Source organism: Spea bombifrons, chromosome 6 (assembly GCF_027358695.1).
Source record: "Spea bombifrons isolate aSpeBom1 chromosome 6, aSpeBom1.2.pri, whole genome shotgun sequence".
NCBI lineage: Eukaryota > Metazoa > Chordata > Amphibia > Anura > Pelobatidae > Spea > Spea bombifrons.
Window position 1 is genome coordinate 30647909 of NC_071092.1, and position 15846 is coordinate 30663754.

General features: G+C 38.2%; 1 protein-coding gene across 1 annotated transcript; it reads right to left on the minus strand.

Annotated features, from left to right (window-relative positions):
• Window positions 1-302: 302 nt before the first annotated feature.
• Window positions 303-10623, minus strand: RGS4 (regulator of G protein signaling 4). Its single transcript, XM_053468746.1, has 5 exons — window positions 10412-10623; window positions 4504-4602; window positions 4066-4127; window positions 2803-2969; window positions 303-1707 (listed from the first exon to the last, which is right to left on the minus strand). The coding sequence occupies exons 1-5, from the start codon at window positions 10579-10581 to the stop codon at window positions 1468-1470; spliced, it is 738 nt and encodes a 245-aa protein (XP_053324721.1). The 5' UTR covers window positions 10582-10623; the 3' UTR covers window positions 303-1467.
• Window positions 10624-15846: the final 5223 nt, after the last annotated feature.

Here is a 15846-nt window from a genome sequence, read left to right on the forward strand (position 1 = left end):
TTACTTAAGATAAATGCTGAGTGTCCATCTGTCTGTTTCATTTAGTGATTTGTTGACCCAGCTTTTTTAGTCTTTGAAGTTTTACAGATTTCCATTGTAACTGTAAGCTCATTGGCAGGGTTCTCAACTCTTATTGTGTCTGTATGTGTAAATGGATATTTGCTATATATATGTGTTAAACCCCCCCCCCCTTATTTCAGTGGTATAGTGTACATAGAGGAACTCGAACTGGTCGAATATTATTTAATCTAAAAAGAAAAAATTGTGGTAATTGATAAAGAGGACAAAACTGAAATCATGAGTTATTCATAAGATTTTTTTATTTCGTTTCAAAGACATTTGTTTCCTTACCACAAACATGCACAAGTTACAATGTACCCAGACAGCGCCACGATAGCAGGGCCAGATTTTTCACTAGGCATGCCTAGGGTGCCATGATTTTCAGGGCAAATGCAGAAGGTAAGATGGGCAGTGCTTAATAACACCCCCACCTAGTGTTAAACAAGTCCTACCTATTGAGACTAAACCCCACCGATGTCCTGTCCGCTTGATCCCTGTGATTCTACAAACTTTATTTGAAAGTTGTTGTTTTTTTTCACATGTTGGGGCATCACTAGGGGTGCCAGAAATGTAAATCAGGCCCTTCATGTGTGTCACTCTATAAATTAAAAGGCTTGCTTAATCTTTCCTACATTAAGCAGTACATTATATCTCACAAAATATACTTGGTTATCTGTTCCATTAACAGATCTCTACATTGTTCATAAAATAAAAATTTGATCAACGAGAGTCCTTGATAACATCTGTGTTTGTCTTTTGAAAAAAAAAAAGTAGAAAACCTACTCAATAGATTATTCACTAAATTCAAATAAAACACAGTAGCAATCATAAATAACATTGCCAATATAATTAACACATCATGTTAATTGCTAACAGTGAAGCAGTAGTAGCCACTTTAGTCAGTAGTCTATCCTTGCCCATTAAACATGTTGCCTTAGTGATATTCCACAACAACCATTATTCAACGTGCTGTGAAAAGCCTCGTTGTATTACAGATTTGTTTCTCTAATGTCATTTAGTTGACATCTTCTCAGTCCAAAGGAGGCTCATACGCAACTAATCGAACATATGGTTGGGGGAATTTGTTGACCTGATAATTAGGTGAATAGCGTAATACAATAACATCATATCAACAAACAGTAATTCAAACAGATCCTTCAAAGTAAAGGGATCTTCCATCGACTGAGTAATGCATGGGGTGTGTCACTAAACCTCCTTGTTACTAGTCTGTACAACATTGCACGTGTCTGACTGATACTTCCAGCTTGCCCCATTAGAAAAGAAATGCATGCAAGACACACAAGTGTAATAAATAATAGGAACAAGCTCAGGACGTGATCTGAGCCTTCGTACAATATATATGGTCACATAGCATATCTAGTTCTCGCACAGTATGTGGTTAAGTTATCAGGCGCACTGCGGGATGAAAGGGTTATTATCTGTGCTCAGAGCTTTCATCTTCTTGGCGCTATCACCACTGCTTGTCATGCTCACAAGGTCCAGGTAGAAATGTGACTTGAGAAAGCGTCGGTATGAATCTTTTTCCATCAAGATGACAATCTTGTGCTGCGCCTCGTCAAAGCTGGAGTGTGTGGGATGTAGCAGGTTCTTAGTTGTTTCTTCCCGTGTAGTAGAGTCCAGATTCACCTAAGGATGGAACAGAATGACATTTTATGCATTGACTGTGAACAAGCACAGTGTCTCTACAGACAATTACGCATTGCTGTTACACAGTCTAGGCAATCACATCTGCCTGCCATAATTAACATATCAATGAGGAAGATTCAAATACCTGCTCATATTTTTCTGATTGAGTTAATTTGTTGCCATGGGCACACACTGGCTATTTTTATCTTTTAGTTCTCAGTGGTAATATCTCAATAAAGCTTTAAAGTTTAGTAACAGAGATCTCCATGGTTCAGGATCATGGCTGGTTTTACCATACAGTCTCCTAGGGTGCCAAGCTTGAGGGGGCACCACTATACCTCTGAACTTCTGGGCTCTGGCTACTCGGAGCCTTCCCTTGCGGGATGCGGCCAGGACTGCGCACTGACGTCAGCGTGGGAGGTCCCGCTGGTGGTGGGAGATCCCGCTGACATCAAGGGCAGGGAGGTGGTGGGAGGTCCGGCTGACATCAGTGGGAGGTCCCGCTGATGTCAGGGGCGTTCCCGCCGATGTCAGTGGGAAACACCCCCATTTAAATGGAAAATGGGCAGGGGAGCGGGGCGTGTCAAGCTCCCGCGACCCGGAGGATTCGGGTCTTGACCCGGAGAACCGGAGCTTTACCCGGCAATCTCCGGACAAACCCGGAGAGTTCCCAGTTATGGGCACCACCATGTGGTTCGCTCCTATGTTAGAATGGAAGTACATGCAGGAGGGGGGCGTCTGAGACATAGTTTCCCTCGCGTGCTGATAACTAAGGTTGGTCCTATTTAGGATTAGTTACTTTGAGTAAATTATTCTTAATTTTAACTCACTTTAGTTATCTACACAGCACAAGGCTACACCAGTCACAAGTCTATTTTACCTAGAACTTTATACGTTTAATTTATCTCTTGCTCCTAAAAAATAAAAATCAAGTTGCACCATGCACAGGTTTAAATGCCGTGTGGCAAGAACAATCGGTGACTTATGACTATGGTACATTAAAATATACTCTCTTGTGACTTCAATAATGAGACTCCTTATTCTTTCAATTGTCTTACATTATCTTTTCATTTTTAAGTTACATTGGAGTCTTACCTCTCGTGTTGCTTCCACTGAAATGAAATCTTCATAGATCTTCTGGGCTTTAAGGGCCAGCTTCGCTGGGGACTTCACCTTTTTATAATTCTCACAGGCCAACCAGAAATCCAAATTTTCTTCACTGTATTCAGACTGAAGGAAGGACCTGAAAACTGCTAGACCACCTGCAAGTAAATATGATTCTATTAAACTTAAATGCTTAATACCATCACACATATATATTCCTTATTTAGGGAAAACCAAGTCTGTGAAAGATGTTGGACACAGATGTTTATTGTTTTAAATTAATCTAATTGTTTTGCCAAAGGGAAGAAAGACCTAAAAATAATAGGCACACTGAAAAAAGTTTTCAAGGGGATGAAAGTTGTAAGAACTATCAGGATCATAATGCATCATTCAAATACTTGGCCTATATACTTAGTCTAAAATAAACAAAGCAGAGAGATGTCTATGTGGCTTCCACCACATGTCCAAAATCTCTGCAGCTGGCTCTCGTAATTTAAAACCAGAACACCAAACTGCGGAGCCTGGGAACTGTTAAGGAAAACGCAATCAAAAGTTGTTATTTTATGTATCTGGAAATAGAAGATGTGTTGAGTTTCTTGAACCAAAGCCAAGCTGGGGTCACTTTGGATGGGAGGGTCAACTTGTCCTGACGTCACTGGGTCTTCAATTCTATCCTAAAGCACAACTTGACGGGTCACTGTTTCTAGGAGGGTTATGTTAGGCACGTCTCACTCAGTTCCTATATATGACTTTAGTCACGTAGAGCCCCTACAGATGATGCACTTGTGTCTGCGGCTGTTGATGATTTCCTGGAGACTCAAAAACTTAATCTTTGTGTATTGTAATGTATTACTGTAACTGGGGAGTATCAGTGGGATAAAATGCAGTGTAGGACTCCCAACTATTCAGCTCCATTGTAAGTAATACAGCCATGTTAGGATTATAGAGGACTCGACAATATTGGGGTACATTGACGTAGTGGCGGGCTAAGCAATATATGGTCATATAGTGTGACAGAATCCGCTATATCAATGCCTCGAATAGTACTTGTTGTGTGCTTGCTGATTCCATGCTTTGTTGTAGGTACATATGGGTCATTTCAGCAGCACTCCATTTAAATTGATATGCCTTTTGGGGTGTGCGTCCCTTCATGTATTTCTTTTCCCCATTTTTTTATCCAAATACATGTAATGTCTTAATTTTCTATATTAAATCATGCGTACTGAGTTCCACATTTGTAACTTTCTTACTTACTCTCATTTCTGATCAGGTTCTCCAAAGATTCTCCCCATTTCTTCACTGTATCTTGACTTAGCCTGGAGAAGAGAAGAAACATGAGCAGATGCAAAAACACGTTTGCTTTCACAAACTTGCTTTTTGTTCTGTTTAGAACTAACTAAATTATGCTCTGGCAGGGATACCATTTAACTCTACACTGCAATGGTACATTATAACCGCACTCATCTCTTCTTACATCACTCTAGATACAAAGGGCATTACGTGTAAAGAGCAATATTGATGTAGTATGGTAACAGTGAAGGAAGTGAAATGGATATTTCATGTTTCTATGGTGACTGCACTATTTTTACCAGTTAGTACCAGAACTGCTCTTTAGACACAATCTCCCACATGTTTAATTAGAGACAGAGAGAGATGTTTTCATACAAACACAAACTGAAATTAGAGACTTACCTCTGACAACCAGGTTTGTCCTTCTTCAGGTAAGGGGTATTTTCACACCCATCTGTTTTTTGTAAAAGAAATCCAAGTCGATGTTTTATGTCCTTGGCGCTGTAACAAAAGATAGGAGAGGTGAACAGGTGCAGAGTATAAGCTAATAAAAACATAATGTAGCATGTAATGCAATGAAGCATGTAAAATTAGTAGGAGAAACACAGCAAATACCCGTTGGACCACTAGTCCTGACCTAGGGCCTAGAGCCACCAGCTGTCTCCCTCAACATGGTCGGCTTGGATATGATGTAATTTAATAAAGTCTATGGAGGCTGTGCTGTGTATAGCGTAAATCAAAGATCTCCCTTGCAACTGGCCCATCGTGCCGACCCTCCTGGACCTGCTGCCCTAGGATACGTCACTGCATGGGCCCATTACTAAACCACAGAAAGCATGACTTTAGAAATAGGCTGCTGTGATTTAAATGGCAAAACTAGCGGGAAGCGCATAAGGGTGTTTATGGTGGAGCTCTGTATCTGCAGTGGTGGAAGGAGATACTCTTTTCCTCGCAAAGTAAAGAATTCAACTGTCTCTCGAATTACGGAGCACAAGGCACCATATTGTTACAGTAGTTGTAAAAGTCAAAGTATTTGCTACTTATGGGGGGGTGCAGAGAAAAATACGCAAACGTTAATAATAACAATCATTAGTTATTACACACTGTTAATACAATAATCATTGTTATTGAATTGTCTTCCTTTAAATTACACAGGTCTACAACCAATAATTCTTCTATAATTAAGCCTTTCAGATGACACAGCTCTGCAGCGTATGCATTGTACGCGTGGGCTTCCATGCATATGTATGCATGCACAGATTTCTCGTATTCTTTCCTTATTATAACATGCTATTTAATCAACACCTTCCCTCCGGTGCCAGCCGCACTGCAGTTCAAGTGGGAGTATTATCCTTGGGGACTTATTTCTGGGTCAATATGAACCTTGCCCCCAAATGATGAAATGTAAATTCAAAAGAGACAGCAATTATTATTCTCTATATCGCAAGCAAAGAGCGCTTACTGACTCATTGTGTTAGGATATAAATAAATCTGCAGATTTGTGCTATTCTTAAGCATAGAGAGGTCCAGGTCATTATAACCTCCTATAACTTTGTAGCTTTAACTCCTTCGTCCCATTATTTTACCTAATATTATCAAGCATTAACTAGTTTGCAAATATAAAGCTTCCCACTAGGATATGAAAGAAAGGTTATAGATCATCGATGTAATTCGGTCTACTATGGTCTAAAGGGTCCCAATGGGACGAAAATAGTCCTGGGCATGTTTGGCCCATGAACCTACAGGTTGAGTGATTGAAATGTTCCCTGCAATAAAAAAACACACACAAACTCTGTGGATTAACTGGTATTTGCCCAGTCCAGGCCTACTACCAGTGAACTACCACTCTATTAGACCGGAGACTCGTTATTTATTTATTACTAGTCTCAGAATAAAATATGTTTTTGAAAAGATTGTGCTGTTTTATTTTTTGTGCTTATTATAATGTTTTCAGCCAGCTCTGTATTAGTAATTTGTATGTGTTTTAGCTTTACCACACTGCCTATGGTAAATAATAGAATGGCTCAGTCTCAACCAACCAGCCCGGCACTAATAAAAGTCTATAGCGAAACAGATTTCATTAGCATTGCCATATAGAATCAGTTACATGAGGTGTTTGAGCAGAGGACCACAGCTATTAGCCTACCTTAATAAACTCTGTTCTTTGTGATGCAGAGCCAGACCCACCATATTGGTGACCCAAATGAGTTATAATACATGGTGGCACCGCCACCCACTTCAAATACATGCAAAGAGTGGCATGTGAGACACAGATCTCTTAGGATTCGGGAAAACATAGTGCTCATATATCAGTGCTTCAAAGGGTCTGGTAATCTAGCTGTAAAATTTATACTGTACATCAAAATGGAGTTTATTTGTGCATTGTAATTAAATAATTATTAATGTCCTATTGACTGGCATTCCCTAAATGTATGTCCACCAATCCATTATCCACACAGGTGTATTTACTTACACTATCACATATAACTCATACTATACACTACACTGATTTAAAAAAAAATAGACAATAAATCTTCTGTATTGTGCTATATTTAAACTATAAACATTTTTTACACTTTCACTTAAAAATAGCTGGCATCCAACTCCGAAATAGAAGTTATTCTAGAATGTTATGTTCTCCAGAACAATCTTTCATCCTAATTTTCAAATTCCTTGATATATATGAAAACGTTCATGAACTCCCCCGTTCCTTAAAAGTATATATTTTACAGTTCCTTAATGCTTTGTATAATAGATCGCCTGGAACATAGTAAGTTCTTTTAATAGAATCTATTTGCACTATAAATTACCTCTGTATGTCTAAATGTGTGGTCTTCAGAAACAGGCACACTACATTATGTGGAAAAAATTTAAGTGAATATTCATGACATTTAACAATGTATATAATTAGATCTGGGCTGTCTCAACACATTCTGGCGTAAATTCTTCATCATAAAACACTGTCCCTCGCACCCTTGTAGTGCTCTGTTCTTTAAATGGAACTCCAAATGAACATCAGCCAAGTCTTGATAGTCTCAACATCTTTAAAGGCTCTTTTTTTGCTACCTATGTATACAATCTGTCTTCCATACCCCATAACAGGGCAGAACTGGGCCAGGGACTATCTTGCCATCACAAGGTGATACAGACCAGGATCGATACTCCTTGCACAAAGACCAGGGACAATACTTCTTAACGGCTTAACAGGTTTTTACCTGGGGTCATACTTAAGGTAACATGAATAATAAAGTATTATTATTATTTATGGATATGTAATCCAACGTTAGAGGTTGATGTTATTGATCAATTATATCTGCCACCACATAGGGGTAACCAATAAAGAACCAAATCATAAAGTGATATATACAATGAATTGTTGTATCATATTAAAACGTAGAGCAAGAGGAATCACCTTTTAATGGAACTCTAAAACAAATTATCATTATTTTACGGAGCTATTTTTAGAGATTTGAATAATGTAAACCTCTACGACCTCTGGACACCTTGACATTACAAATTTAACTTATTTTAAACAATAATATATATTAGATCTCTTTTTACTTTTGGATCCAGGCAAAACCTTAGAAATGACATTTATCCTTTTCTTTTTACTCTCTTCCAAATTGGTTTGAAAACCACCTAAACCCTACTTCTACTGTAATAGCTCTTTGCTTGACTAGTATGATTGAATTTATTTAATGTTTGAATTCCTACGCATTTCAATCTGAATGAATATGTTATCTTGCATATTTTATTGCTATAATCTGTAATATATTAATTATATATAGGTATATATTGTTTTGCCTTTGTAAAGTTTAATAGAAATATAAATAAAACGCTAGACTTGAAATTCTTACTAGTTAAATTATAAAGAGCTAAAATTAAATATCCCTGTTCAATGGCAAATAAAGCACCAGATTAAAAATGTTTCTTAATCACACAGAGCTAGATTAATTATTCATTACGCAGCATTACTCAGTTACGTTTTTTCATCATGGAGTGACGGTCCTGTTCAACCTGGCATGATTTACCATGACTTCGAATCCTGAAATAATGTTAGCTATTGTAAATTGATTTCGTTGTCCATTCTGCGTATGTTATAAAAATGATACAGCTCTTAAATTGCTAGTGGCTTTCTAAATATCGTATGTTATTTAGATATATATATGAGCTGCTGGACATTGTTAGTAGATTAATGCCTCAATTTTTTGGGATGTGAAATTTTCCCCAAAAATTGAATTTATATTGAGAAGCATAACCTTTACCTTTAATACCATTTAACAGAAATGTATTTACCCTTCAGAATGGACTAATATAGTTATTTAATCAAATGCTAAGGCTGTACCCTTTCTGCTTTTATTCCTTACAATGCTTCTTCAGTCACTGCACTGACCTATTCTGTCCTTTCGCTGTGTTTTATTCCCCTGTCTAATCATCTCGGTTTTTATGAGCTGCCCCATAATACTCAGCTTGTGCCATGTTCCTCTTATCGATCTCTCCATTCCCTGTCTCTGATTGTGTTATGCCCTGTCTCAAATCATGTTATTTCCCTTGTCTCTGGCTATGCCTTGATGCTTTCTATAACTGTGCAATACAATGCCCCTGTCTCTGGCTGGGCCATTTGATTTCCTGTGTGTGTGTGCATGTGTATGTGTGTGTGTATGTGTGTGTGTGTGTATGTGTGTGTGCGTGTGCATTTGTCTGTGTCTCACTTATTGTGTGGCAGATAAGATGAAGCAGTGTGCTGCTGGTCTAACCTACCATTGTCTTAACTCCTTCCACTGTACACTAACCTCTCAAATATTAACCAGAAATCATCCCCTAGAGAGCATTCCACACTGACAACCAATTTATGGGTGTTTAACCATTCATGTGTGCATGACAGTATATGTGTATACATGGATTCTCCTTACAGTATGTACGTATCATATACGATGTTTGTTTGTACATGAGATATACATATAGACAACATTTATGTTTATTTTCTGCTTAACCGCAATATTGCATGTAGTATGTGCCTTGATAGCCATGATCACAGCGAGCTTTGCAGTAAAGATTAACATGTTATTTGTGACATACATGTTTAATTGGTTAAGGACATGTTCTTTAGATAATTGTCCCTGTGGCTATTGTGTTTTATTTTTTATTTTTTTTCCAAGTTGGTCAACAACACGTTTTAAGAAGTGGCTCAATCAGTGGCTTATTCATGTCGGCAGATCCATCTAATTTGTGTAAGCTATACTTATAATGTGCCTTTGTGTGTGTGTGTGTGTGTGTGTGTGTGTATATGTGTATATATATATATATATATATACTGTATAATGTTCTCAAAGAACAGAAGCAATGACAATGTCAAAAAATACACTTTATTAGAAGCCAGCTACAAATCCTGGTGCCCAGCCAATAAAGGTTATGTAACTCCATGGGCCAAAACCAACCCAGCAATGCAGAGTTGAATGGGTTAACATACAAACATAAATGCTAACATACTATTATATTAACATACTAACAATAGGTAAACGACCCTGACGGTCTGAGATGGTATATTTAGTACATTATGAGAACCTTGTTCACACCGTATATGATTATTATATTATTGCAGACACAACATTAATATAATTATATTTACACAGCAGGACCAACAAAATAACACACTGATTTTTCAACACCCGATGCAGTTATTATATATTAAATTATTTTAAGCCATTATACCTATTGCCCAGGTATTATATACTATATGTACCCTGTGCCAAATTATCATAGATCCTACATACTAAAGTTCTGAATGTCCTCAAGTGACCAAAGACAAAATAGGTCAAAAGAATGTCCAAACATAAAACCCGGATAAAATACCATAAATACCCTGTTTAATATGATCGTGACCCCAACACGCAGCATGCACTAATATCAGAAGGCATGAATGTATATACATTGCATACTGTATAGGCAGCCACATTGATGTTACATAACTTTACTTTTCCTCACCAATAACAAAACGTTACACTGCAAGAAGCATTTAATATAATGATGTCATAGTTAAAAAGCTACAAATGGGGACCATAATACAGCACCTGGCAAAGCGTTAAACCCCACAGAGAATGAACGGCCAATGATCCCCCCCCCTGCAGCTCCCTATAGGCACCTGGAAATGGCTGCATTGGGGCATCTAGCACACCAAGGGGCAAGGGGCTCTTCACATTGCATTGCAGATGGGCAATGTGCATCGCACTAGTGAAATGCTCTGCACGCAGCAGGTTGCTCCTGTTCAGCATAAGGCACATCCCCATAGTGCGATGCTCTGCAGGCTCACCTTTTTAAGCAGGTTGCGGGGAAGGAGGTGACTCCGGCAAGTCCTTTACACATCCTGACTGCGAGCTCGGGCTCCCACACTCTGCTGCTCGGATAGTTAAGCTTGGTGTCTGTCTCACTGGGTCTGTCCGTCCAGCTTGTCAATGCTCGGCTGCTGCTGTTGCTTCCCATGGTCTCATCTTTTTATAGCGTCAAACAGCAGCACTCAGATCCAGCTCCCAGCCAATCACAGCGGCCCCCCAGCTCCCGGCCACAGCATCCTCCCTCTTCAGCATCAGCCCTCCCTCCTCCAGCAGTTTCCAGGCTCCTTCCCTTTCTCCTTTCCCTGCTTCTACTTTCCTCCTCCTCTTAAGCAAAAAGGGAAAAATAACAAGTCTACTGACGTGTGAAGCAGCAGAGGAGGGGGGGTGAGATGTTCAGGGAAAGTTTTGGAAACAGCTGTATCTAGAAACTTTAGGGCTGATGTAAATCAGATCTGCATGTGTTTATGTTTCAAGAAACAATGATTGGAAGTGGAGCGTCATTTGGATATTATTACGACCACTTATTACTGGTACAGACCTATTCTCTACACCGGCGTGCGTAAAACACAGGCCGCCAGTATATACCAAATGGCAGGAGGGATCTGATCAAAAGAGCTTGCAGTTAAAATATTGCAAATACACATGGAAAAAAAATTGGATAATCTGTATTAAAAACAAAATCAACATGTGGATGCGAACAATAAAGATATTATTTAAAAGACAAGCGTGCAATAATGTATACATGATCATAAATCCATTCAAATTAAAATATATTGTAAGAGGATTTAAAAAAAAAACAAAAAAACAAGCCATATTTGTTGTTTAGTTTTCTGCTTATTAAAATCTGTTTTGCTAACAGAATGATTAATTAGCCATCAAGACCAAGCAGAATCAAACATGCAAAATGTCAGCATTGTTGTCCTATGTTAAGGTCATGCATGACATGCAAATTAATCCGTTCCTTTAATTGTATAGGTTTAATTAATCGTATGTGGAAATATACAGGCTACAATTCTCATTTTATCCTTAACTATAAAGACCCTCATATAGCAAATTCTGGATGGTGGCATTTGTAATGATCTGTCACAGCAACCTCTAGGTTATAAGCTCGTTTGAGCCGAGCCCTCCTTACCCCTTGTTTCTGTAAGTCATATCTTTATGTTATACAGCATATACTACTTGTTTACCATTTGCCCAGCGGAATATGATGGCGCTATATAAAATAATAATAATGTTTCTGGGAAAAACTGGCTGTCCTTGAGTAAAATGGGTTAAAAATCTATCTTGGGTATAAAGGCGTGCACAGCCTTTCAGCAGGGTCAGCACCAAGGACAGAGGTATGGACCTTATTATATAACTGTCTCTCTCTGCATACATAGTGGTTAGGGGATATAAGAGCATTCGGCCCATTTGGTCTTCTCATTTTAACCCCTTAAGGACAATGGGCGGTCCCTAAACCCATTGAAAATAATGCATTTTGAGCCCGTACATGTACGGGCTTTGTCATTAGGTGGTTAATCAGCCCTTAGATTGAGAATAGCTTTATATCTATCTATACATGCTTAAATTTCGTTACTGTGTTAGCCTCTACCACTTCTGCTTGGATGCTGTGCCTTTCATCTACCACCCTCTCATCTAACCCTCTAGTTTTAGATTGACTTCTTGTTCTAGCGTTTCTCATCCTTTGAAACAAACTTCCCTCATGTTCTTTGTTAAAAGCATTAAAGTATTGAAACGTTTCTATCACATCTTCCCTCTCTCTTCTTTCCCCCAAGCTTACTTATGATCGATGGAGCATTTTGACATCTGTAATGAAAAGTTTTCAAAGAACAGCATTTGGGAATTAAAAAGATATATTGTGTTTTATTATTTCCATTGCAATAGACACTGATGTGCTTGTCTTTCGGGATGGTTAAAAGAGTTGCGCTAGATATTTGTTTGCAGGCAGTATTCAAGATCAAAACTACCACCATTTTATGCTTTTGGTTTTCGTTTGCTATTTTTCATTATTATTTAAAAAAAAATTATTTAATTTTTTTCTGTTTAAAATGTTGGGGTTACTTATTATTTTTGCAAATGTGGCAATACTTGCCTAATAGGTTTTCCTTAAAGTGTGTCAAAGCTGTATTTTTTTTACAAAAATCAATAACCTAATAGTACATGCCATGTGTCATGCAGTAAAAAATTATCATTATTTATTAATATCTATAGTTCCATCGTAGTCGGCAGGGCTGTACAAGGGTTACAATGATACAAAAACACAGACACAACGTCTACTCGGTACACTACACCATAAAATGAATGATTTATGGAAGTGTCAGGTCCATTTTAATTAATCATATTTGACTTTATTATAATCCAGTTAATCTAGAAACGACGCTGGCAAGAACCTATTATAGCGAGCAGATATCCAGAATCGCAAGCCATGGTTTTCTGAAACAAAATATGATAATTTGATTGTTTTGGGCTGTGGGCTTTTATTTATTGTTTTACAAATAAAAATACAAATCAATGTAACAATGTAACCAAAACATCCAACAACTGTATATATTGCCGCCACATAAACATCTATTAATATAATTCATTCCCGCCATTAGCACAGTGTGAGCTACCTTCGCTACCTGGGCGGGAAAAAAACGCAGGCAGAGAGCGAGAGAGTATACCTTGAAATTTCCTACATTAAAATTTACATATAATATCTTTTTATTATTATTTTTATTACCTTTTGACACTTTTATTCTTAATATGCTGACCTCTCCTTGACTTCTTTATCCCCACAACCACATGCTGCGTTTGCACACCTCAGATAAGGAATCACAGAACTCCTGGCCTGTTTGCGGCCCTCAAAGGCTGGAGTGGCACAACCCTGCTCTAATGCAATTAAGGATTCAATTCCATGTTTGTATTTAAGGAAAAAAAAACTGATTTTTTTCAGGCAGGTGTGAGAGGTGGTAATGAAATAGGAGAGGAAGTACAGTCATGGAGATAATGGAGGGAGATGTGAGGTGATTCGGAACTAGATAGGAAATACACTGCGGTGTAGCTTTATTGGTTAAAAGAAGGATTTGGAATAATGGTGAATATGTGGAACCAGTGACTGAAATGAAAAATATAAGCAACAAATAAGTAAGAAAAATTAGACTACCAGCAACATCAAAAGGAAGCCGAGGTGCGGTAGCAGTGACATGAGAAGACCAATTAACAGGGTGTCAAGGCTCAAGATAATATGTATTTAAATTATAGTTTGGGCTACTATGTGCTTCATTAAATGGATAAGCTACATATATATTTATATACTGTATATATATGTACATACTAATTATATATATATATATATATATATATACACACACATACTTTCATAAAAATGTAATGCATGTATTACATGGAGTCCTTGAAAGTCAAAGAAAGATTTAAATACACAAAATAATAATGGTTGACTAATAATGTAATGCTAACGGCGACTTAAGGGTGACTTAATACTTAAATAATAATGTGTTAGGAATATTGACTGAATGCATGACTGGTCTGTCCTTGTTACTTTAATGCGAAGCTATCATACAATGACTTCTGTTTATAAGAGCTACATATGTGATTGACACACTGTAATCTAGATAAGGCTTCTGTTTATGTCACGTCCATCAGTCGTATTATCTGTAGGCAACTCACAATACGCATTCACATTAATCACATTGATAGGTATAGTATAATTTTATTAACAATAATGTTAATGTTATAATCCAAGGGTGGAAGGTTACGACTATGTATCAATGATATTCGGATGTACGCAGAATATCCACCAAATGCCCATTTTTGTTTGGCAAGAATAAATTTTACAAATCCCCCAAAAATACTGCATGTGCAGTATGTTTCTTTATGGTTCAGCACTGTTAGAGGTAAAAAAAATCAAGGGAGTAGAACTACTGGCCTCGAGGTCGATGGATAGACTAGGATTACTTGATATCCCTGCTTGACCATAAAATTATTTAATGTAGTGGGTTTTTTTTAATCAACCTGTTCTTATGCAGGGATATCCAGAAATATACAACATAAACAATAATAAATAGGACTACTGCCCGCTCAATCTGTGTTAAAAAATCAATATATGTGGGCTACAGTGATGATTTCTACTCATAGAAGCATAGAGTCAATCTGATTCTTTGGCTTATAAAGACTGTTTATGTAGAGCGGAATGCACTATATAAATTATTCCTGGCGCTGGTCGTGGTTTAGAAATGTCACGTTGAAAAATCTTCATAATTCAGAGCAGCCATATTTTAACATGGCTCAACGAAGCAGTATTGTTTGCCTTATTGTTAGAAGTTATCCCATTTCACATTGGCGCTCATGTGAGAAGTGCTTCAGTTTCCATTACCCTCCAACTACTTCCTGGCATCATGGGATCTGTGAACGAACCCACTCAGTGAAAAACTCCTGGTTAATGTGATTTTTTTTGTGTGTACTCGCAGTGCATTTGCATCCGGTGGTTGAGTTTAGCAGCCAGTGGGAATAGCCACTTTGCATGGAATTACTCATGGAAGAAAACTATGCAGACACATTTAAAGCAGCACATATTATAATAAAACAATATATGAATAATAAATTATTATAAACCTGAAAATACCCAGCTTTAAATCCCTATAGTATCGTATTGGCCCGAATATAGGCCGCACTCCCCCCCCCCACTTTAAGTCTTTAAAGTGGGAGTTCGGCATATATTCAGGGTTTAGCGCAGGGATGCACAGTTCGTATCGCCCAACGCCCGGGACATGCAGTGCCTCCTCTCCACCGGGGGCGCTTCCGCCGGGGCATCTATGGTGGAGCACCGGCGTGACATAACCTTCCGGTGCTCCACCATAGAAGCCCCTGTGAAAGTGATGGCAGCGAAGGTTGTCTGCGTGCATCGCACAGACGTCCACCGACTGGCCCTGCTTGACACCAGGGAGTCTGGGGGTGCATTGGTAAATCGGGGGGGGCGAGTGGAACTTCTCGGAAGCAGAGTGGCATATCAGGGGGGCAGAGTGGCACTTCTAGGGTGCATAAAGCATATCTGGGGGTCAGAGTGGCATATCTGGAGGGCATAAAGCAAATCAGGGGTTATAAAGCATATCTGGGTCACAGAGTGGCATATCTGGGGCAGAGGGGCATATCCATAAGTAAGGTGCATTATGAATTAAGGGGGGAGGGGCTTAAAATGGCTATTGGTTTTCTGTTTGTATATAACATATGTTGACAAACTGTATAATATATACCAAAAATGTTAAAATAAATGTATGCCTGTTCATTAGATAAAATACTGTTTTACCATTCCACCATGTGTATTTTTTCTTTAAAAATAATGTTTTCTTTAAAATAGCACCAAACTTTAAGAGTGCGGCCTATATTCGGGTGCAGCCTATATTCAAGCCAATAC

Bases quoted from the DNA above. Each gene is read 5' to 3' on its own strand.
- RGS4 (XM_053468746.1), bottom strand. From the start codon at position 10,581: ATGGGAAGCAACAGCAGCAGCCGAGCATTGACAAGCTGGACGGACAGA. The intron at 4,603-10,411 runs GTGAGCCTGCAG...CTTTTGTTACAG, and splicing joins CCCGCAACCTGCTTAAAAAG to CGCCAAGGACATAAAACATC. The intron at 2,970-4,065 runs GTAAGTAAGAAA...ATTTACTTGCAG, and splicing joins GAACCTGATCAGAAATGAGA to GTGGTCTAGCAGTTTTCAGG.